We start from the raw sequence: 25190 nt of genomic DNA, 5'->3' as shown, positions 1-25190 counted from the left end.
GAGGCCATAGCACAGCCTGAGAGAAGCAGAGGAACACAGATCTGTGTGCAGGTAGGGATTTCTTGCAGACTTTTTTCTTCTCGTGGTTGTTTTGTTTGTCATTTGCCCATATAGACATATACAGCGCAATATGTCATTTCACTAGTTCGGCATTGCAAATTGCAGCCAGAACAACCCACGCTCTGTAGAAAAAAGACATTTTTACCTAAGCATACACGCTGTATAAATAAATAAAAAACATGCGGTCATTTGGGACATTTCTACACAGGTGTTCATAGAGAAAACTGAGCAGTGCATGAAGTACCCAAAGTGATAGGAGCCTACCTTCTCACCACCCAGTGCGTTGTGTGTCGACACTTAGGTTGGTTGTTTTACAGTGTACTAACTGAGAATGTTGTCAAGAAAAGCCAACACTCGGTTGGGTGCGCCTATGTCTAGTTCGACTTAATATAGCGCCTGCGAAGCTTTTACAATGCAATGCTGACAACCTCAGATGTTACCTTCACTCCTAACACTAAACTTCAAAGTGATCTGCTGCTGCTTTATAGACTGTCTTCCACTTTATAGACCGTCTTCCACTTTATAGACCAAGTTTATAGGCAATATTGGGATTCAACGATGTTAAGTGTATTTTGTTACAGTAGATCTCGGATAGCCTGGTGGCCTCACGAGTAAAAAAAATCATTGGAGTTGGTCTCGGCTCGAGCCTTCAGTTTGGGTTTCAGGGTGTGGAATCTGCGAGATGAGAGCCGGTGGTCAGGTGGCGCGAAGTCAGATCAGAACGGTTGCACGGATGTTCTAACTATAGATGGGGTATCGGATCAAATGAAGCCATGATGGATTTTTAATCGGTGGATGGATCTGCGCTAGTATAATAATGCATATGTAATCGGTGCATGATGTTATACAGGAGTTTTTCTGTCAGACAATGGAATAGATCTTCAGTGATTAATTTTTTGCATGACTTCCTCCCATTGTAATTAAAAAAAAAACCTGAGCACCAAAACGTTACTGTAGTGGAATGCGTAAGCTACGGGGGAAGCAGGCAATTACAGCTGGAGGGGTGGTGATGTCAAAAGATTCTGCAAATCTCAACGTTTTAAGGTGTCCTTGAAATGTTAGCCGTTAGAAAAAGAAAATAAACCAAATTGGCACCGCAATCATTCACCACGTCACAACTTTACATAAATTCAACTTTAACGCTGCCCTCCGGATGCTACTTTCTGCTTTTATCTCGCTTACGGTGAATGTTAAGAATTGCACGGGGACATGTGAGATCCTGGCGAGTGTATCCGAGGGGGGCCGTTTTAACTGGTCGATGTTGACAAGACAGAAGGAGAGAAGAGTTTATCACCAATCAGAGAAATGGGCTGATGGACTGAACAAAATCGGCTTTGCCTATTACCGAGGGTGATTTTCTCTCACTTAAACACCCTCTGGAATCACATCTCTTATTCTCTAAATAAAGTACTGACAAGCCGGCTGATTTATATGGTGGATATTTCCTCACCTAAAACACATGCTGCGACAGTGAAAAAGAGAAAAGCAGACCGACCGGTGTCGTCGATATTGCCGTGTGAGTAACTTAGCGTAATAAGGTTATTACAAAAATAATCAACGCTCGGAAATGAGACACACTTTATTAAAAAATTCCTTTTAAAGCATTTGCCTAGCGTAATGGGCTAATGCCTCTAAAACAAATTCATTTTTGCAAATATAGAGAGAGGACGTAATTGAAGATATTTCCATGGATGGAGATGAAAAGGGCCCTCGGCGTAGCCTTAAGCAGACCTTAGAATCGCCGTTAACGTAAATGTCACCTTACTAATGTATCGCCCGCTAATGATACGTATGCTATTACCCACTAAGTGGCTCGCTCGATGAACTTTACCAGTTTCAGGAAATGTAAATACCCAGCACCACCGAGGGCTTTGCTGAGGCATGATAGCCTATCATTTGACAGATGACTGCGCCCAACTAAACATGTCAAAAGAGCAATTTTGCACGCGGAAGAAAAGGGTTAACGGTATGGTTTTAAACTTGAGCGTGTCATTAGACTCGCTTCTCATATAGTCGTGTGAAGTGGTAGTTTACTCATACACTGTTATTATACGGCCCGGCCGGCCTCTGGCACATAATTATGTTATGAAGCATGGCTGCTCTTTCTCGCCACCATCAAAACGTTTCCATTTATGCACCGCTTCTCTTTATCAGAGACACAGGATGGGAAAACTACAAGTTAAGCTAACCCAGGCGATACTTGCAAGTGGATTTGCTGATTTGTTGAAAAATAAAAGCAGAATGTCTTTGTTGCGGACTGTCAAGCAAGTTCCCGTCAACTGGTATTGTTTTAAAGAGAATGATGTGAATTTTCTTCATACTTGAGGGTGAAAATGGTCGAACTGTCCCCTTAAGTGTAGAACGCTTAACATAGCAATGGGATGAAGTCAAGAAATGCTTATTTTTTCCTCCACAGAAGCATGTGACATTGTGCTGGGTGGTGTCTCAGGCTCAGGTTGCATGTAAACTGGAGAAGACCCGCAGCTTGGCAGGTCTAAGTGTTGGGATGTTTAGCTCAGCAGGCTTACGTGGCTCATTTTCAGAAATGAAAAGAAGCCAAGACAGGGCTGCTAGGGACACATTTAAACATGTGACACCCAAGACACAACATAAACAGTCGTTTTGAAATGTAGATTATGAATGTCTCTGTGTTCTGTAATTACAGTAAAACATACAGAGTGGGTTTTCTTTTAGGACCTCAAATTGAACCCTGAAGCAAGTTATTTCATAAGACATCAGGTGGGAACCCAACACAGCGACAAAATTGTTTATCACACAAGAGTTACCAAAAAACCTCCTGTTTTTTAGCCCATAGATGTGTAAAATATGGACGAACTCAACCTTTGCTTTAAATAAACATATGCTGGGTTGTTTCAATATTTTCTAGGTTCTTTTATACGTTAATTTAAACCAACGGTTAAAGGGAAAGTTCACCCAAAAATAAAATCTCTATCATCATTTACTCACCCTCGAGTTGTTCCAAAACTGTATAAATGTCTTTGTTCTGATGAACAGAAAGGAAGATATTTGGAAGACTGCTTGTAACCAAACAGTTCTTGGCCACTATTAACTACCATATATAGTAGAAAAAACGACAATGGCAGTCAAAAGTGCCCAGAACTGTTTGCTTTCCAACATTCTTCAAAATATCTTCTTTTGTGTTCAACAGAACCAAGAAATGTGTAAAGTTTTATATAATTTATACCTTTTTTCTACTATGGTAGTCAATGGTGGCCAAGAACTGTTCTTCCAAATATCTTTTGTGTGTGTGTGTGTGCGTGTGTGTGTGTGTGTGTGTGTGTGTGTGCGTGCGTGCGTGCGTGCGTGCGTGCGTGCGTGCGTGCGTGCGTGCGTGCGTGCGTGCGTGTGTGTGTGTTTAGCTGAACAAAGAAATGTATACAGATTTGGAACAACTTGAGGGTAGTATAAATGAAGACATAATTTTGTTTTGGGGTTAACCGTTCCTTTAGGCTTGTTCATATTTTACCCAACCATGGGTTAAAAACAACTCAGCATATTTTTGTGTAATTTTGAACTGCTCAAGCCCAAAAATATATATCTTATTTGCTTTAATCTCCGGCTCAGTTGCACCTCTAAAGCTGTTCCAATTCCAGCCGAAATTATTAACCTGACATGGGCTCAGTGGGAAAATTGGCCAATTTGTCTTCTAAATGCCTCTCAAATTTTGATGGTTTCATACTTTTGACAGCCAATAATTTACTCCACGAAACAAAACCACACACCAGGCTGCGAGTGAACCTGTATTTACTTTGGTCTGTGTTGTAATTTGTTTTTCCTTGGTTTTTTTCATGGTTTCAAAGACGTTGGCATCTGGAGCCATCTTGGCATTTGTTTCTTCTACCAGGTGGCAGATGAATTGGTGGCAACAGTAGTCTATTTTTTTGAAAGCCTTTATGTTTTCATATCCTAACCATACACAATATTTATTTTTTGCATTAAATTTGCATTTTTGACCGTACGCAGCAGTATCTGACCAATTATAAAAGACATCAATTTTTATTCACTTGTTAAAAACAAAGCTGCAAATTATTTGCAAAAACCTATTGAAAGTAGTAATAATGGCGTCATAGTGTGCACCTGTCAATTATGCAAGCAATGGAAACATTGTCTGACCGAAATGACAAGTAAAATCATCCATAATGATGTGTGCATGCGGATGGATGACACATCCATCAGACTTCAGAATTGTGATGCCGTAACGCATGCATTTATAGCCCATTATGTTAAGTGCAGTGTCTGTAAGAGGTCAATCATGACACTATTGTGTACGAAACGTTCTGCCATACGCTTCTTGGCCAGTTGACTGATGTAGCACAGCACAGCACGGCATAGAAATAAAGATCCAGTGAATAAAAGAACCTGCATCGCAGGTTCAGAGATAGGGAACGCTATTGATGACAAGAGAATCATCAAAGACTTTGGAAGACTGGATGATTCGAAATCCAAAAGCTCTGTTTTAAAAATGGTGAGATGTCTAAAGAGAGTTTTTTAAGGGATGGCTGAAGGTGTAGCACACTTAAGATGTGCAAGCTGATCCAAAATGTAAAGAATAAGGGGTTAAAAATCATTTAAAAGGCAGTTTGTTAAAATGCAAACAATAAACAGTACTGGGAAATAATTTGTATTTTCATAACAGTTGGAGTTATTTAATTTCATAGTATTTGGTACAAAAGACTCTGGCTGACACAGAAGATGTCGTCACGTTTACTAAAGTAGATAACGTAATTATGAAACGCGCTCTGTAGAGCAATTTGTCCGTTTAGAAACAACATGGCGAATTCCATGTAAGGTGACCTGCGGTATATGTAGATAGAAATAGCTCATTCTGAGGTAATAAGCACCTCTGTACACCTCTATACACCTCTGAAGACAAAAGTAGTTATGTATATTATATGGCATATATGTCAATAGATAATCCAAAAAATTACACGTTGGACCTTTAAATCCCGCATTTTCTATTTTACAATATTTCAACCAAATTGTACCTAGCATCACGTATACTTCAAGAAAAAGATCCATTCCAGAATGCACCTAAATGAGCACAGTGACTAAACCGATTCCAATATTTGTACGTTATGTATTTGAATGCTTATTAAAGTATAAATTCTACATATAAGATCAATTGAAAGCAATTGTGCTTCACATGAGGAGAGCTATTCCCGGGATGATGCCATGTATAGCATTCCAAAACGGTCACTCGTGAGGTTATGTTTTAGTTAGGATGTTGCCTTAGAAGGCGTTTACCTACATAGACAGCTCACTAGGTTTCAGAAGAAAGCTAAAAATCATTTGGCGCTATGAAATATTTAAAGCACTCTCCCTCAAATGAAATATGCCTCCCCGATGGGGACGGTTAAATCCAAATATGTCAAACTCCTATATTGGTTCTCCACAAGTGCTAGTGAAGACTGACTGGATCTAATCTGTACATGTGAATGGATTTTAAAGGATGACTGACTAGTGCTGTGGCAGTTTTGCTGACTGGGCCCAAAGCCTGTCTAATGGACAATAATGCACTGCGCTGTCATACTACATCACATCTCAACGAACGGCATAACATTCTCTCTGCTTCGCCCTTATCTTTGTGCACGTTTTCTCCGTTTTTACATGAATTTCTCTGACAGGTAACTTACTGTAATGGTTACATTATTTACATTAACAAATGTTCATTCTTCTGTGTTTTGAAGCGCTGCCCGCTTAATCTCAATAAATGTTTTGAAGTCTTTAAACACAGCAGAATGGGCCAAAAGGAAATATTTAAGCTCTCACGGTAGCCAATTAGATTAGAGGACTGGTAGTAATTCATGTGTTAGCTTTTTTTATACAAACACATCTTCTAACGTAACCTTGTATTGAGCAAACATGTTTAATACGAATGAAATAAATCTGACCTTTTTGTTTTGTTTTTCTCACACCCAGAGCAGCTTCTGAAGTCTCGAGCCATTAGTCTACATCAAGATGTGGAAAAAAGCGAAGGTTTCGGATCCGACTGCTGCCGGGCAGGGCGGTAAGAACAATATAATTGTCCTCTCTCCCATATAGCAGGCTGACACGGGCACCGAACCTTGTCCAAATGCTCCATTACTGAATTACTGGAACAAAAAATCCCACGGCGTCGTACGTGAAGGAAAAGTAGAAAAGCCCAGCGGAGAAAAAGGCTTTTTCTTATTCTCTTACGTAATTCTTTATTTTACTTTTCCAACGGTTACTTGTCTCGAGGGATGTAATTTAGTTCATCAGTTTTTATTGTATTCATTATGATTATTTGACACACTCGAAAGAACAGAGCCTCATTTATAGAACTTCTACCACAGTAAGCCCCGCGCTAAAACGTGATGGCGGATTTCCCCGATAAAATCTAATGACCTCCTCTCTATGGCAGAGTGAATAATATATCTGTCCCCGAGGGCCTGCAAGAAGACGAGATAAAAGCAAGTGTTGAATCTAACCTAGCCGGACAAATTTATTTAAACACATGAATGATCAGGCAGCTGTTGATTGTCGTGGGTTGTGGGTTGGAAACGCGCCACGCTGCACAAGATGCAAATGAAGAGGATGCTGTAAATATGGCTTACGCAATCGGGCCTTTATTCGTGCCTCGTGTGGCCTTCATCTAGAGTGCAGCGAACCGCAAGCATTTGCCATCTTTTAGGTTGGGTTTCTTTGAATTGTGTAACCATGGATGCAAGGGACAAGCCATCAACCATCTCCGTTTTTTTATTCCATATTGTACAGGATTGCATTTCCCCACAACTATTTCCATCGTGCTGCAGCTCTGCTTCATTTTCAGCCCCGGCTGAACATTTCAAAACTTCCACCCATGAAACATTTGTTATGTTTGATTATTTTAGTTTTTCTTACGTATTCACTTCATTTTTTATTTCCTTTGAGGAGGGGTTAAAATGATTTTATTTTGGTGTCATTGAGGAATATAATAGGGCTGCATAGGTTTGCAGAATAAAAGTTTTTGTTTACATAATGTATGTGTGTGTGCTGTGTATAATAAATATGTATATATAAATACACCCACACGCATGTATAATTTTTAGAAAAATATATATTTATATATTAAATACTTATAATAGTATACTAATAATATAAACTAATTAAATAAAATATTTCTTAAATATATACATGTATGTGTGTATTTATAAATACATAATTATTATACACCGTATACACACACATATATTATGTAAACAAAACCTTTTTTTGTAAACGATTAGTCGCAACTAATCATTGTGCAACCCTTGATTTCCAAACATTGTTAAATGATTTGTTCGTGCATGTGCTTTTGGGGGCTTTGTCCTGTTGGTGCAAATATATAAGATAAGATAACATTAACATTTTAATATAAAATGATTTGCTTGTGTGAGGAAACATGTACAAAGAAAAGAAATGTATATATGGGATGGGATGAGGAAAATAATTATAAAATGAGTAAATTATGAGAAAAGTTTATATTAAAAGTTCGTATTTTGCTGAACAATTCCCTTTACTTTAACAATTAAGAGGAAGATTTCTGTATAAACAAGGAGTCAAACAATACAAATATATTTGATATTTCCCACTGACACACCGAGCCAAAGATCTAAAGATTTTATTGTTTTAAATGATTTTTACTTCGGTTTTTATGTACTCCTCCTTCTTTAAGCAACCATGGGTGATCATTTTTAATCGCAAAGCCAACACGTTTTGCGCTTTTTTTTGTTTTCCCAGTTTGTTTGTTGGTTTTGTTTCTTTTTTAATGTTTGTCTATTGTAATCTCACATTCAAATTCAAAGTTTTATTGCTTTAACCTGCCCTGTCTTTTCCCTGTCCTGTGTGTTTGGTTGTATTTGTGAGTAATTCAATGTTTGTCCATTACCCTGTCAACTGAGACATTTTGCCAGGATTTATAATTTCAGTTCTCCCTCCTTGTTTTCCCTGCTCCTTTGTCGCTGTTGAACTGTAATGTTGTGTCTGTACCAGGACTGCACATTCTGCCCTCGAGACGAGGTAAGGTCTCTGAATGACAGCAGCCTGAACATCTGCACGCACACATTGAAAGTCAAACGTGCCACACGAATGCACGCCATTGTGTCTTTCATCATGCGCATGCAAATCTTCAGATTGGTGTCATCTCAAAACACAATGAAATTGTTGAATCCAGTGGTGATGTATTTCCTATTAAAACAAAAATATTTAGACAGGACATTTCAAAAGCCTTGTCCCTGTTTTTTTAAATTGCGACCTGTTATACTTTTGTATTGTCTTGAATTTCAGGACAATCAGTGAGAAAGTTTGCTGATGGTTGTCGGTTGACATTATTCAATAGACTGCATGACCTAATTCGGTGTAAAAGCTAAATTAATTCAGAAGATGAGCATGATTAAGATTACAATTGTTTTAACTGATGCATTTTTCACAAACCAGGTATTTAATGCTGCAATCTGTAACTTTTTTGTTAAATATAAACCAAAATCTTATTGATTTGGTAAGCTTATAATAATGATTTATACATTAAGGCCATGTTTACATTTGACTTCTTTTTTGAAGCTGCTAGCATCTGTTTTACATTATAATCCTATGAAGTAAACCGTTTTTCAAAAAAAGTCCTGAGGATTTTTTTAAACGCCAGCGTCTTTTTCTGCAGCTCAGAGCGTCTTTTGAGGTTGAAAAAGTTCAACTTTTCTGAAAAATATGTCCTACGTCAAGCTCCTTTTTCACAGCTAACCAATGACAGAGACCTGTCGTTTCCATAACAACATGCGAGGAACGTTATTGGTCGAGAAGGCTCAAGCTCGAAAAAATAAAATGGCGGCCTACACGCCAGTTGGAGCATAGTTTTGTATGAATGTAAGTTTAATTTTCACTTTCAATAACTTTTGATTGCATTTCTAGCGAGAAATTAGTATTGAAGTCAACTTTTTCTTGTCAGAAAAGAAGTCCGATGTGAACACGGCCTAAGCTGTCGGATCAGATTTTCTGGAAAATGCCGGTTTCATGTCATTTCACTTTAGCAAATAACCTGCAGATTTGTTTCAGACAAAGTTTTTTTAGTAAACGTATCCTTATCGCTTGCTGACAAATTACCTCAGCCCTATGAGAGCGGAAGTGGCTTAGCCGGCTGAGATTTTAGCAGACGTACGTCATCACCCTGCGTGCATAGAGTTTGTAGTACTTTATTACACGGCTCGTTGGAATGCTTAATTCTGATTGGCCAGTCGCGACATTTGCAGGTTCTTTATTCCCAGATAACAACCGCTCAAAACTAATAACACACGGTAACCCGGATGCTACGAATCATTTTGACAGGTATAGTTTAATATTACACAAAAAATATATAAATGTCTTTTAATAACATATGACATTATATTTACAAATGATTAAATCAAATTGCCTGTTCGTGACATTTGAACGTCGTTTCTTACCTTAAAACAGAAAGTAAACGGCTTCCTCGCGGAAGGTCTGCATCCAGTAAAAACGAGCTAATAAAATATTTCAAAATCACATTTCATGTCCAATTTTTTTCTCATGTGGCAAGTAGCGTGTAACAAGTGCGATGATGTACAAGCAGCCGGCTGTTATCGCAAAATAAGCCCCTTTGGTGTGATCAAACTGTCGGGGCTTATTTTGCGATAACAACCGGCTGCGTGTACATTATCCCTTACATAAATTTCACAAGTAACTCAGCATAAATTCCCAAATCTTCGATTTTGTTTTAATTGGGTCTTAAATCGTCAAAACGGCAACAATTGCTGTGTTCATTTGAAACCAAAACCATGTTTTCAGTTCGTTCGTAGCTCTAAAATATGTGACAAACATTTCAAGCAAATCTTGCTTCGTGCCTTCAAATGTATTTCACATTATGCAATCCACGGTTCTGTTATACGTTTTGAAGTAAAAGTGTTTTTAAGCAACAATTGTTCAGTATATTTTACAGTGTGTCTGTGTGCACCTGCTTATGTTTTTTGTAACACTGAACTCTGAATGTGGCTTTTCTCAGGCATCAAGAGGAGATCGAAGGTTCCCGGTGTTATGATTACACAGTACATCGAGGAACTTCCCGAGGGGAAAACTACTCCCGACTTCACCCGTAAGCCCATCGCCTTAACCATTCAAGAAGGTAAGCACATTAAAACAGAAGAATAAAATACAAAAGTGAGTGAAGGCACGTGCGATCAGGTGCGACAGCTGAATGTTAATCTCATGTGTGCCGTTAACAAGCCGCGAGCACATACGCAGGATTAACACGCCTGTTCTGTATGTCCAACATGTACACATAAAGCGAATTAACAGGTGATTGAGTTACCGTGTTCACTGCATGTCTTCCAGCTTTAACATGTGACTACGGTTATACTGTATATGTACTGAGGGAGCGAAACCAAATAGCATATATCCAATGTAACGCTGGTTTGAAGGCTCAGAGCGAGCCGAGAAATGTATTCCTACTTTATGACCTTTCAAGCTAAATGTTTTTGTCGTTTCATTATATTTTGACCTTGCTTTCTCCTTCTAATGCAGTGCAGCTCAGGAATGTTTTCAAGAAGATCACTTGTTGTTTTCTATCCTTTTTAATGAGTAGTTTGGACTGACCTACTTGTTCTTTATTATTATAATTGTCTGTATATAAAAAATAATAATCCTAAATAAATAAATAAATGAAATAACACAAATGGGAGAATGAAAATATGTTGTATTTTTTAAATAATAACCACATTTTGGTTTTATTACCGTTTAGTTAAGTTTGGACATTCTCTCATTCAACTAAGTGAGATGAATCCTGGGATGCTTTTTGGACAATATTGGAGTTTATTTCAACTATTTTAAACTTCAATGTTTTATTTATTAAAGAATTGAGAACAATTCCTAGGCACAATTTTACAAAAACAAGTATTCAAGCATCAAAACATGTATATATGAGAAGCTTGAATGTTGTCAAATGTGTCCAAAATGTTTGAATCCCTGAACACATTCTCACATGAATTTTAATAAAAATTGGAAAGTGAAATGTAAGTTATTAGAAATGAAACAAAAATGATTGTTAATCTCCAACACCCATGACTCAATACCCTCAACTTTTTAAAAAAAAGATGTAGAATTCATTAAATATTGATAATCCTGTTCACACGTACAGTAGTTTTGAATAAATAATGTTATATAAATAAATCGGTCATAACTTCAGTTGTCATTAAACAGGAAAGCTAGCTGTTTTTAAAGCCAAAGTGGTCGGCGATCCCACACCTACTGTAACCTGGAGTAGAGCCAAAGGAGAAATGAAAGACCCGCAAAAGTTTCAGTGCAAATATGACCCATCAACCAATGAATATACTTTGGAGGTATCTTCTTCCCAACATGCTCTTCGTGATATGACAACAACTCACTCGTTGCTTGATTTTTCCAATTGGATTATTTCTTTTTGCAGTTTCCCAAAGTCACCGGTGCTGAGGCTGATACTTAAAAATGCTATGCTACCAATGAATTCGGAAAGGCCGTGTGTACTGTTGTTCTCAACATCATCGAAGGTACTTTCTTCTAACATGACTTCATACAATTTGGTACTTTATTGGATGTTATAGAGTGAACGGTTATTCCAAAATAATATCAAACCGTAGTCATAGAGTGTTTTTTTGTTCTTTTTTAGTCGGATTCAAAAAGGACAGAGAATTGAAAAAAGCTGAAGTGGGTAAGATCTTCGTGACACACATTTATCACAGTGGTTTAAGGGAATACTATTGACAATAAATACGACAAACAAGAATTAATTTCCTTCTGTTCGTTTTTTGCATTTTTAAACTGTAGTCGGTGACCCTGCAGAGTTTAGAAGAAAGCTCAGAAGAAGGTGGGACATTGTTTCAGTTATATATGACATTGACCACGTTTACATGGACGTCAGTAATCAAATTATTTGCCTTATTCTGAGTAAGATAATATTACGATTAAGGTGTTTACATGAGTTGCTTTAAGAATATACCTTTCATGTTCCCGTTTTACATGTTACACTATATAGTTTGGATAATGGCATACGTCATTACATCCCTAAGCGACGCCGTTCGACGTTCCCTCCATAATTTCACGTATCAACAAACTGTTTTTGGTGTTTCATTTATTTCCTAGAATTGTTGGCATCTTTCTTGTGCTTTCTTGCTTGAAGCCATGTTGTTTGCCGTAAAGCGAAACGGCTGTCCACTGCCGTGCGTGTGTGTAACCTGTCGCAAACTGCCGGTAATAGTGCGATTAAGGTGTGTACATGTCTATACCGCACTTCGATAATGCGACTAAAATACAGTAGGAGTACTCCACCCGTCTTAATTCGATTTGTGTTTCATACGATTATGAGTTTAGACGGATTAAGCTAATCAAAAAGATCTGTTTACAAGGTCAATTCTTAATCAGAGTATTGTCTTAATCGTGTTAATATCAGATTAATGTTGTCCATGTAAACGTGGTCATTGACGGCATGTCATGAATTATGCAATTTTACTTTAGCTTTGATTCATATGTCTGATTTTTGCCACAGTCCATTAGCCCTTTTCATATTACAGACCTCATAAAATTTCTTGAAGAATGCATTTTTTTCATATGATGACATATTTTCTATTTAAACAGGAAACCATTATATATTGAAAAAGCTCCTACAGTTAGTTTGCAATATCCTTTAAGCCTTAAAATACAGACTTTAGTTGTGTCACGGACATGAATTTGCTGATGATTTGCTACTTCCTTGTTTGGTATTGGGGGAGGGACATTCACATTCTAGAGGTTATATGATTGGACCAAAATGCAAGTGCAAGATGAGTCATCCTTTTTCCATGCATTAGAGAATGTCTTGAAGTACACCAATATACACTTAAAACGAAGCTCATATGCATTATCTAAGAATGCTAATAAAATTAGGTGCTATCTTATGGCCTGGAGCTTATATTTGTCAACCTAATGTTACTAAAGCGCTGGCAAAAATGTCGACGAGAAGAAAGAAGGTGACATTGACGAAGCAGTATGGGAATTGTTGCTAAGCGCCGAGAAGAAAGATTACGAGCACATTTGCGCCGAGTACGGTATCAAGGATTTCCGTGGGCTGCTGAAGAAACTGGTGGAGATGAAGAAGGAGAGAGAGGAGGAGCAGGCACAGGTAAAAAGGTTTCTCTAAAAAAGAAAATGGCTTCACATTTTGGCCACTCTGAACATACATTTTCTGTTTGTTTCTTTGGTTTAGTTCATCCAACATCTGAGTAATCTGAAACCCATTGAGGTGAAGAGCGAAGATGCTGCCACCTTTGAACTGGAAATGGAACTTAAAGACCCCAACAGTCGTATTTTCCTTTACAAGGTGAGAACGGTGAATCAGTCATCAGGGCTTTGACAGTCACAAACGGGTCCGATTCATTTTTTCGTCACATTTTGTTTAGGATGGTGTCATGATTCCATTTGGCAGAGACATTGAGGGTGAAATGAAGCACGGTTTGAAGCAAGTTGGCAAAAAATACATCTTCACTGTTAAAAATCTCAGTCCTGAAGATGCCGGAATTTATCAAGTGGATGTTGAGGGCGTCAATGTCTTCTCAACAGATTTCAAGAGTAAGTTTCATAGCGCATCTTGGGCCAGATTCAGATGCCATTTTTCAGATTTCAGTTACATATTTTTGTTGCATTTAGCATATTTTAGGCTTTGATATTACATGAGATCTATGTATGTCAGTAAACTGCATATTGTCATTCAGAAGACTGACCACAGTTCTATCTCTTCATATTCAACCTGCAGTTGCTCCTGTGGACTTTGCACTGAAGATTCAAGAGGTGAAGGCACAAGAGAGAGAAGAAGCCCTCTTTGAGTGTGTCCTAACTCAACCCCTCAATCAGATTGTTTGGACCCTAAAAAACACCCCGCTGACCAACAGTGAGAAATTTGAGATTACTGTTTCGGAGGATAAACTGATCCACAGGTTAAAAGTAATTGATTGTATGCCTCTTGACACTGGAATCTACGCTGCCATAGCTGGAATAAAGTCCAGCAATGCTTGGCTTATTGTAGAAGGTATGTACAGGAAAATCACAAATAATTTTTTTAATGTATTTTTTTACTTTTATTAAACATTTTGATCATTTAAAATGCTATTTTAAAAACTTTGAAATTCTTAAATCTAAATCAGCTGACAAAGATCCTGCATAGAAGGGCAAGAAGAAAGCCCGTAAGACCACTCAGGCTGGCGGCGGTGGAGCCCATCTGGAGAAGATTGCTGCCGAGCAGGCGGAGAAGCACAAGAAGGAGATGGTGGAAGCGATGGAGACTGCTAAGAAAGCTCAGGCCGAACGTGAAGCGGCAGAAGCCGAAGAAAGAGCCAGAGCGGCGGTCGAAGCTGAAGCAGCTAATGCGGCTGAGCAGGCGGCCGCGGCAGCGGCTGCTAAAGCTGCAGAGGATGCTCTTAAAGCTGCTAAAGCCAAAGGAATGTCTGCGGCGGAAGCTAAAGCTGCGGCTGATAAAGCGGCGCTGGCTGCAGCCGCTAAAGCCAAAGCGCAAGCTGAGGATGGAGCAAGGAAAGCAGCGGAGCTTAAAGCCCTTAGCAAGGGCCTGAGTGCGGAGGAGGCGGCTGCGGCCGGAGCAGTGGCGGCTGCTGTGATAGCTGCAGGCCTTGCAGGGGCTGAAGCTGGAAAGGCAGGCGGTGCCGGTGGTCCTGGCGGTGTCGGTGGTCCTGGCGGTGTCGGTGGTCCTGGCAGTGTCGGTGGTCCAGGCGGTGTCGGTGGTCCAGGCGGTGTCGGTGGTCCAGGCGGTGTCGGGGGTCCTGGCGGTGTCGGGGGTCCTGGCGGTGTCGGGGGTCCTGGCGGTGTCGGGAGCCCTAGCGGTGTTGGGGGCCCTGGAAGAGCTGCTGGGGCTAAAGGAGCTACAGGAGCAGGAGGAGCTTCAGAAGCCAAAGGAGCTGTTGGAGCTGGTGGAGCTGGAGGTGCAGGTGGGGCCGGTGGAGCTGGAGGAGAGGGAGTTGCCGGTGGAGCTGGTGGTGCTGGTGGTGCAGGAGACGCTGGAGGAGCCGGTGGGGCTGCAGGTGCTGGTGGGGCTGCAGGTGCCGGTGGGGCAGGAGGCGCCGGAGCTGGTGGTTCAGGAGGGGAAGGTGGTGATGGAGCTGGAGATGACGAAGGTGAAGGTGGAGACAAAAAGCGCCAGAGAACAGGACCTCTTGTGCCTGATACTGTAATAGGTAAGGATTTATTACACCAAGGGGCCTGACGCTTTCTTTGTCACACATGTTCCTTCTCTGTTTAGAATGATGGATTCAGACACATAGTTGTGTTTCCATCTCTTATTTTAAAAACAACACGCTGGTAATGGTTCTCCTAAAAAACAGTCTAACAAGGAAACATTTCGTCCAACAATTATTTTAGAGTAACAGAGCTGTTTAGTGATGTCATCTTGAAGGCCAATTGTAAGCAGCATACATTTTCAAAGAATACATTGGTTTCAGAATTCAAATTTGAGGGATGACTGTGTGTATATTATATTGCAGAACAAAACAAGCATTTCTTCAAGTAATAAAGACCCTAGACCTTGTGTTACTTATGAAAGGAAAAACGCTTTTCTGAAAACCCATTCAAAGGTCTCAAGGGAATCCGTGGCTCGAAATGACTTTCTGAGTTTCTTTAAACGGCTCTATTGCTTCCAAATAACAAACAAATATCGTCTAAGGTAAATAAAGTAGTGCATTGTGGTGTAGCTCACTATAAAATCAGCAACTAAAATAATATTTATATCTTTAAATACAATCCCAAAATGGCCATTTTATCATCTGTAAAGCAGCGCTTTTGTAGCTTTTGCTAATGATTGTTAATAATCGGAGTGGTGTATAAGATCTTATTATTAATAATAATAATAATAATTTGTAATGATAAAATAATGTGTTCAACATAGGGAGAGAAATAAAATCACAACATATTATATATTGCAATAAATTGCTCGGGGAATTCTTTTCCAAAATGTTTTCAGATTATCAGACAAAATATACAGTTTTCTAAACTGATATTGCTGTAAACATGCTACTTGTGTTTGGTGTTCAACCACGTTGTTTGTCTGTTGAATTTGTTTGTTTGTTTATTGTGTTCCTGTGTGATGTTGGTTTGTTATTGTTTTTCAGTGTGTCAACATTCAGACACTCAACAGCTCCACTTTAAAGCTCAAAACATAAAAATAGCAAATTGCATTGACATCTAGGGCTGTCACAATTATTAAATAATCGTCTCATCACAATTATTTGACATATTGCAATTATTTCAGATTACCGCAATATTGTAAATCCATCGAAAACAAAGGTGATCTGCAGCATTTCACATCCACCGTCCTTGACCTGCACTCACTGTTACGTTCCAATGACATTTCTTCATCATTTGAGTTTTATCAGATTTGTATTTTTTGTGTTTATGAGTTTTATTAAAGTGATTCCAGATTTGCTGCATCTACACGGAAAGACGACATCATCCTCATATCTCAGTTTTTTCTGTTAAGGTCACTCTTTAGGAAATGTTACGAGTTACAGTATATACCTGTACAGAATTTTCACATTTCTTAATTGATCTATATTTATTCAATGAAAAATTAATTGTAATTATTCGTTATAATTGTCAAAGCCTTTAAACAGACAATTAATCGCCATAATCGCAATTATTTAATAGGCAATTAATCGTCAGCCAAATTTCATAATCGTGACAGCCCTATTGATATATTGATTGTAATATTAACCATCATCATTTTTCACAGAAATTCTTGCATACACACTAAAAAAGAAATAATAGGATGCTCAATTTGTGTGTAAGATGTCTGCTGTGACTGTATTCAAGATGTCTGACGCTGTTGTTTGTTTCTATTGTTCTGTTCATTTTTGTCCTATTATCACTCTTCTTTTTAATTGCTGTTATTTGTTTGTTAGTTCTTTTTTCTTGTATTCTTTGTTCCCTCTTCATCGTTTTCATTAAAAATGCTCTTCACCGACTCAAGGTGTGATTGAAGGTGGAAGTAATCCATCAGATAAAGGAACCGGCAAGCCATCCGGGTCCAGCAAGAAGTCCGATTCGGCAAAGTCACCCGGTTCTGGAGCTCCATCAGGTTCTGGTAGCGCATCGGGTACGGGAACCCCGTCCGGTTCTGACAACGCTTCAGGTTCCGGTACCCCGTCGGGTTCCGGTAGCGCTTCGGGTTCTGGGGATCCACCAGGTCCCGGAAAGCCTCCAGGTTCAGGGGGTCCATCAGACGGCGGCAGCGGTGAAGCTGCAGAAGACGACAAAGGGACTGAAGATGATAAAGAGTCAGGTGATGCCAGAAAGCGTTCGGGTCGCTCAAAGCAAGGATCACAGGTTGCAGAGAAGGTTGTTGGTAAGAGACGGTTGATTTTTAGCAATTTTGACAGTTGCATGAATGCAATGTGATCAAAGTCATTTAGAACAAAAATGACTTTGCCCGCGATTTGAGGGTTTTGGAATAACTGTGTGATGTACCGCTGGGTCTAATTTATATAATAAAAAACAAAGTTATTCAAACACCATTTTCCTTTTAATTACTTTTAATAACAGTGATGACCATTTTTGCACATTCTTCGAAAAAATTGTTCAGCGTTATCGGGTAAAAACTGGTTGCTAAATTTAGTTTTGTTTGCACAGTCACATTTTGTTTAAAACATTTTCTAAGCAATGGATGAACTGACAGCCTTATTTAGAAAACGTGCGTCTTTGGGTAGAAAAAGTTAGTTGGCCAATAGCAGGTCACATAATGACAATTGGTGTTTGATAACTTTGTTCGTAAAACAATGAAATCATTCGCACTTTATTTTTCTAATGTCAGAAAGTCTGAAGAGCTTCAAACAGTTTGAAAAAATGTGCAATTCAGAGATTCAACATCATAGTCAACCTATCTGCAATATAACAAATATTTCTTATGCCTTGTTTGTGTGCGTCTGCTGTTTGTGTGTATACATGCGTGTATTGTCCTCACTGTGCTCGGCTTGTGTTACTAAGAGCCAGTCAACCAACAACAAAGTCTTAAATGCAATCGACTTGAATCTTGTGTTACACGTGAGGACCAAGAGAAGATGTTTACTTATCTCACACCTAAAGACCTGAAGATGTTCCAGATGAAGACTTTACAGCAGGATTATTAGGACCAACTGTTTTCCACAAGAAAATTCACACAACATTTATGTCGTGCACAGTTCAACACATGTTCAGTTTGGTTGATACCCAGACAACAAATGATACTAAATGACAATCAGAAAATTTGCACTCGGATGATATAATGTTGGCTTTAGACGAGTAGAATTTGAAATACCGCTCAGGTTTCAATTGGTATGTCCCTAGTGGTAAAGCTCATGAATAGTTTAATTGTCAACTTACTTAAACCGGTCAGGACCGGACATGGATTTTAAGAAGATTGATTCAAAGTCAACACTGAAGACGATTGTAAGGTACTACCAAGACGCTTCACGTTTCACAAATTGCAATGTTAAAATTGCGATTTATATCTTCTTTGTTAAAAATAAAGAGTAATATAGCAAGTACATAACGATTATCCCGATTTGCAACGGTACGCTTATAATTATGATTATTAATTTAAACCTTAGGGTACAATTTTGGATTCAATTTTAAGTTGATGTCATTTGACTGCAACCTACATAAAAAAGTACATGATGTAACTTGCAATTATATGGTTCAAACAGAGAGGGCGATAGAGAGGTTGTGGAATTCACATTTGAACGTGTAACACATTACATGCTAAAATCCATTTCATTTGCAACATTCACTGTCAGTTTTGGCCTCAAGTGTGTTTTTCAATGCTAATCTTGTGTATGAATCACGTGCAGATCCCGGTGTGCATTTTTCTGCCGGCCTGGATGACTGTAAAGCTTTTGTAGGAGAAGCGGCTGAACTGGTCTGCAAACTTAGCAGTGCTGAGGCAAAGGGCATCTGGTACAAAGATGGCACTGAGGTACCAACCACATACACACATATAGACTGTGTTTCTGAGTCAAGCACGAAGAAAGACATGCAAGACGGTTAATACAAATAGAAAGCTTTAAAATGAAATGTCTAGACACGTTTAAGAAATGTTTGTTCTTTGTATTTTTTTGTTTCATACATGTTTAGAAAAAAGCTGTCTTTAATGGCTTTAGAAATGAATTCCTTACACCTGAAAAAAAGTCTTTAGATATTCAAATTATATTATAAATACAGAGGGCAGAAAATCCAGTTTATTACCATAGTTTGCAAAAATATTTTGTATTTTAAGGTCCTGCAACCATCACGAGGCATATTAAATATATATATTTGTTTGTATAGATGGATAAAATAAAATAGATTTATTAATAATAATAATATTTTATTTTATTAGTTTGCAAAATGTTTTTATTAAATATTTTTTATTAAATTTAACTTTTATTTTTAATTAATGCTTTTTTGTATAGTTTATTATATCATGTTGTAATGTAATGTAATGTAATATATTATTATGACCATCTGTATGTAAACCATAATCTGGATTTTTTTTCTAATTCTCTCCAGATTACTGACACCACTGAGGGCATGACCATCAGCCAGGATGGTGTCAATCATAAACTGAAAATTCACAAAGTCACAGAGGAATATGCGGGAAAATACAAATTTGAGGCTGATGGGCGAAAAACGGAATGTTCAATTGTGGTTGAAGGTGTGTTTTCCAATTCCAGTTCAGTTTGCGGGAATGTTCTGCACATCTGTTCATTTTCACAACTTTCTTGTTAAGATCCACCAAGATTCAATGCTGATGATAGTGAAGAATTCGCCAAGCCTATTGTGGTGAAGCATAATCAAAAAGCGGCCTTCAAAATGTCATTTGTTGGCCGTGAGCCATGCAAAGTTCAGTGGTACAAAGACGGCGAGGAGATTATGCAAGACAACAACTGCAGGATTGAGATTTTAGAGGGTCAGAGCCGTCTGCTTCTTAACAAACTACAGCGTAAAGACACCGGGCAGATAAAGATCAAAATCAAAAATGAGTTTGGCACCACTGAAGCACTTTCTAATTTAGTTGTACTCGGTAAGTAGAAACCAATTATCCACATGAACTAAATAAATAGCATTTTGGTAAATAATTGTCGTACCTTTTGTCTTTAAATGACTTTAGATAAGCCTAACCCTCCACTTGGTCCTCTGGAGATCATTGAGGCATCTTCCAACTGCATCGAGGTCAAATGGAGACCTCCAAAAGACGACGGCGGATGTCCAATTAAACATTACATACTTGAGCGCAATCAAATCGGGCGCAACACGTGGAATAAAATAGGCCAGATCCCACCTGAAGCCCACTACAAAGACAGCGACGTCGACCACGGCAGGAGATACTGCTACCGTATCAGAGCCCAGACTGAAGAGGGCACCAGTGAACTGATGGAGACCGAAGATGTTCAGGCTGGCACTAAAGGTGATTTGAATACATATTTACTCACTCACTCAACCGTTGTGCTGCTCACCCAGATGTGTCTCAGTAAACATCAAAATGTTGTCTTACTTTACAGCGTATCCCGGTCCGCCGTCTGCTCCCAAAATAGTCAGTGCCTTCAAGGATTGCATTAACCTGACGTGGACTCCCCCATCCAACACCGGAGGAACTAATATTTTGGGTTATAACTTGGAGAAACGCAAGAAGGGAAGCAACCTGTGGGGTCAGGTCAATCCACAGGCGGAGCTCATCCAAGGTTTGAACAGTATCCCACGTTTTTATAGTTTAGATCGGGTGTACAGTGCACTATTTTGTCCATTCGAGACCACGTTTAAAAAATTGTGTGGAGTGAACAAAAAAACATTTTACAGTAGTGATGAACGATATTAAAGTTGCTAAATAATGCAATGTACAACATGCAATACAAGAATGATTAAGGTCAAATTCTTTTTTTTAGTCAAATTAATTTACTTAAAATGATATAACTAACATACATGTTAGATATTCTATCTTAGGAAGTAAATGCATCAGTACAGCCTCTGAATGTAAACAGTAATGTTTATTGTATATATTATGAAGTAAAAACACAATTGTGACATAAAAGAACGTTGATGTGTCGTGGATTATATTAAAAAATAAAGTTCTGTGATTATTTATCAAGAAAGTCTGACGAGCAACAATCCTAAAGGAAAGTAAATATCGTACATCGCACACCCGGCTTTATTTCAAACTACTATTTCATATCAACTTTTCCTCTCAATTACCATCCGCAGCAAAGAAATACGCTGCCATAGATGTAGTTGAAGGAATGCACTATGAATTCCGTGTGTCTGCCGTCAACATATCAGGAGCTGGAGAACCAAGCGTTCCCTCAGAATTTGTATTTGCCAGAGATCCAAAAAGTAAGTTACCGCATTTCTCACATTGTTGGTTTGACTAGCTTCTCCATATTTTCTCTCACCAATGTGTTGTGGAAATGCTCACGCCGACGCTCTCCATTTCCTCTTTAGAACCTCCCGGTAAGGTCATTGATCTTAAAGTGACAGATTCCACCTACACCACCCTGTCCTTGTCTTGGACTAAACCAAAAGAGCAGGCAGGTGTGCAGGACGAAGCCAAAGGGTACTTTGTTGATATCAGGCCTGCTGAGAACCGCGAGTGGAATCGATGCAACACGAACGCTATCATCATGACCTCCTACACTGTGAAGGGAATGAAATCGATGGGCATGTATTGGGTTAGAGCGGTTGCCACCAATGAAGGTGGAGAAGGTGAACCACAAGAACTAAACAACTACGTGTTGGCAATGCCCCCTCCAGGTGAGTAGTTGGCATCAAGGGGTTTCAATTGTTAACTCCGGGTCCTTTCTACCCTGGGTAAACTGGGTTAAGTAACCTTAATACTTAACCTTAAAGTAACATCCACCTCTCAATCCCTGCGCTTGTTTATGATCTTAGTGAGACCAAGATTCACGGACGCTAAGGTAAAGAGCTTCATGGTGGTCAGAGCTGGAAATGCTGCACGATTCAACATGAACTTCGAGGTATAGAGAAATTCTAAAACCAGACCTCTAGAGACCCATGTGTCTTATTTCGACACTGATGTATTGTTATATTTGTATAGGCGTCTCCATGGCCCGATGTCATCTGGCTTAAAGATGGAAGTCCAGTGTCTAAACGGGTCACTGTCAGCAATGCTGAGGGAGGATCTCAAATCCTGATCCCATCTGCAGAACGCTCCGATACAGGAATCTATACCATCTTAGTCAAGAACGTGGTGGGACAGGAGACCTTCAGTATTGAGATTAGAGTCACAGGTAAGATGAGGGAATTCTCGTCTGTGGACGCTTAATAGTTATTAAAACAAAACACGCTTGCTCTGTGGAACAATGTACAAGTAATGGCTTTGTCAACTGCCAGCTCCGGTAATGAAGTACCGGTTTGTTTTGATGCAGATGAACCGAAGCCTCCCGGGCCCGCGGAGCTGGATGAGAACGTGCCGGGCACCGTGACAGTTTCCTGGGAACCGTCACCAGACGAGAAGCGCGATGATCACCTGCATTACATGGTGACCAAGAGAGACTCCAGCAAGAGGACCTGGCACACGGTAGCTGACCGCATTTTCAACAACCGTTTCACCGCCTGTAACATCATGCCAGGGAGAGAATACCAGTTCCGCGTCTACTCCAAAAACGATATCGGCCTGTCTGCTCCATCTGAGTCACCCAAGTGGCTCATCACATGCAAGAAAGGTTTGTTATTATAGTTTTGTTTGTGCGTTTTATTCATATTTTGAAGGAGCTTTTATTTTTCTATGTTTAGTTGTAAATGTTAATTTTTTTATGTAAAATTTTGTTGTGTGCTTTTGTCATTTTCTATTGTTTTATTGAGTTGGGGCTGTTCAACGATTCATCGCATCCTGAGTAAAGGTTTATGTTTACGTAATATATGTCTGTTCATTGTGCATATTTGTTTTGTATTCATAAACACAGACATATATATATTTAGGAAATATTTGCATGAATAATATAATTTAAATGATATAAAAATATTATTAATTTTTATATTAAGTCAAAATTAATATGCACACTGCACAGACATACGTATATTATTATAAACACAAAGTTTTATTCTGGATGCGATTAATCACGTTAAATCGTTGAACAGCCCTTGTTGATATATAAGTTTATAAATTTATTTTTAGTTTTAATAAAAGGTTAATTATTTTTTGTTAATAATTGTAGTGCCTCCGCTTAAAATGATTTCAGTTTATTCCTAAGGCAACATTTATGACTTTTGTTTAGTTTAGTTTTTAAAACAAATATTTAGGAAAATATTTTGTTTGATTTTCTGTAAACAGAAATGTTTAAATTGTTTTTGTTTTAGTAAACTATAACCAACTTGGATCAAACCCAGAGTCAAAAATTATAGTAGCATTAGGCATATTACAAAATAACTGATGAAATTTTGCCAAAATACACAATGTCAACAGCCATTTTCCCTTTCATTTTTGCATTTAACTTGCAAACGCACAAGTTGAGAACCACTGTACTGGTGTACTGCAAATACTTTTTCGCTCTTACAGATGTTTTGCCACCGGGGGTGTCTGTTTACCCCAGAACCTCACCTCGGGGTTCTTACGAAGTTTAACCCACCTCACCCATAGTGTGTTATACATTAACATCTCCATTCACCTGACGTCTGAAATATACCTTACAAATCCATCTGGTTCATCTCTTGCAGAAAAATTCAAGCTGAACATCCTGGAGTCTAAGACATGCAACTTGGAAAGGCCTCCGAAGTTCATGGTCCCACTGAAAATCCACACGGCCCCGCAAGGCTACGAGTGCTACATGACCTGTGCCTTGAGGGGCAGCCCTACGCCCCACATCACCTGGTACCGCGACAACATCAGCATCAACACCAACACCAACTACCTCATCACGAACACCTGCGGAGTGTGTTCCCTGCTCATCCTCAGAGTCGGACCCAAAGACATGGGAGAGTACAAAATCACCGCCGAGAACCCGTTAGGAAGAGCCGAGTGCGCTACCAAACTCAACGTCAGAGGTAAGACTTTAAAACATGTATTCTACACACTCGCCTGCTGTACGACTTTGCTTTTTTGATTGATTTTTAAGCAGGGTAGCCCATTTAGTTTATGATCATTCCTGCAAATTTGCCCAAAACAACTACAAAATTGCTTAGTACTATAAAGGCCCTATCAATGCACCGCTAACAGTTCTATCAATAGCTGCGCTGAACTTTTTTTCTACATTCAATTATTTAGTTAAGTTATTTCTTTAGTTAGAAAAAGATATACATTTAAAAATATTCCCATATCATCTAACTATGATTTTCTTTGTTTTTCAGAATAAAACCACAACATGATGAGGTTATCAAAACACGCCGCTTGCCAGCCATCGTTTCTGCTGTTTTCACTGGTTTTTGGGCTCTTTGTAGAACTACAGTATTAAAAACGTTTTTGCAGAATAGCATATTTTTGTGGCACATGGGAATTGGTCTACGCCATGACCTTTTTACATTTTGTTTTAATGCTTTCATGCAAAGTGACGTAGAGTGCCTTGCAGTACATTTCATCACCTACACAATAACGGTAAAACCAACTGCATGTGAAAGATTGTGTGTCATTATACAGTTCATAGCACAAAAATCTGACTGTCATGTTTTACAGGGGAAAAAAACATTGTACTGTGCTTGTGCTGTGGCAGCATGCTCTCAATTCAGTTTGACTAAGATTTCATTTGAACCCTGTTAAGATTTTAGGATTTTACTGTCGCTCAAAATTGTATTTATTTATTTATTTGTCCTTTGGTTATTTTTCTCAGCATGCACTACAGTATAGGGAAAAGAATTGTACTGTTGGATTTTCTCGCCTCTTTTTTCTTGTTCTTTCTTGGCCTGAAATGCTACAGTGTCAAGGAAACACAAGAGCCTGCAAATATTCCGATTTGCATCATCAAACAAATGGTTTGGTATAAATAAAATATACTTCAAACATCATGATGGATATATTCATCTTTAAATAATCCACTTTCTGTATGTACAAACTGTTACTGTGATTGCGGAGTTATTTATCTTCTCATCGTCTGATACAAAACCACTAATCTGCTTATTAAAGGACAACAAGCAAGGATTTTATTATTTATCCTTTACCCGAG

The 25190-nt window shown here is 38.8% G+C and overlaps 1 protein-coding gene across 1 annotated transcript; it reads left to right on the top strand.

Moving 5' to 3' along the window:
• Positions 1-25190, top strand: LOC130556620 (immunoglobulin-like and fibronectin type III domain-containing protein 1). The gene is given in 27 exon segments (XM_057337801.1): positions 1-51; positions 2755-2799; positions 6006-6088; positions 8053-8079; positions 10070-10189; positions 11263-11402; positions 11489-11588; positions 11708-11749; positions 11866-11905; positions 13012-13195; positions 13280-13393; positions 13473-13641; positions 13826-14098; positions 14214-15254; positions 17054-17416; positions 18897-19021; positions 19594-19738; positions 19814-20107; positions 20195-20491; positions 20586-20765; positions 21283-21411; positions 21520-21828; positions 21967-22052; positions 22133-22325; positions 22464-22760; positions 23752-24078; positions 24382-25190. Coding segments are annotated over 25 exon segments (5049 nt in total). The 5' UTR covers positions 1-51; positions 2755-2799; positions 6006-6039; the 3' UTR covers positions 24387-25190.

The sequence above is a fragment of the Triplophysa rosa genome, linkage group LG7 (assembly GCF_024868665.1).
Source record: "Triplophysa rosa linkage group LG7, Trosa_1v2, whole genome shotgun sequence".
Lineage (NCBI taxonomy): Eukaryota > Metazoa > Chordata > Actinopteri > Cypriniformes > Nemacheilidae > Triplophysa > Triplophysa rosa.
The sequence above is the reverse complement of the archived record's forward strand: the minus strand, read 5'-3'. Positions and strand labels throughout refer to the sequence as shown.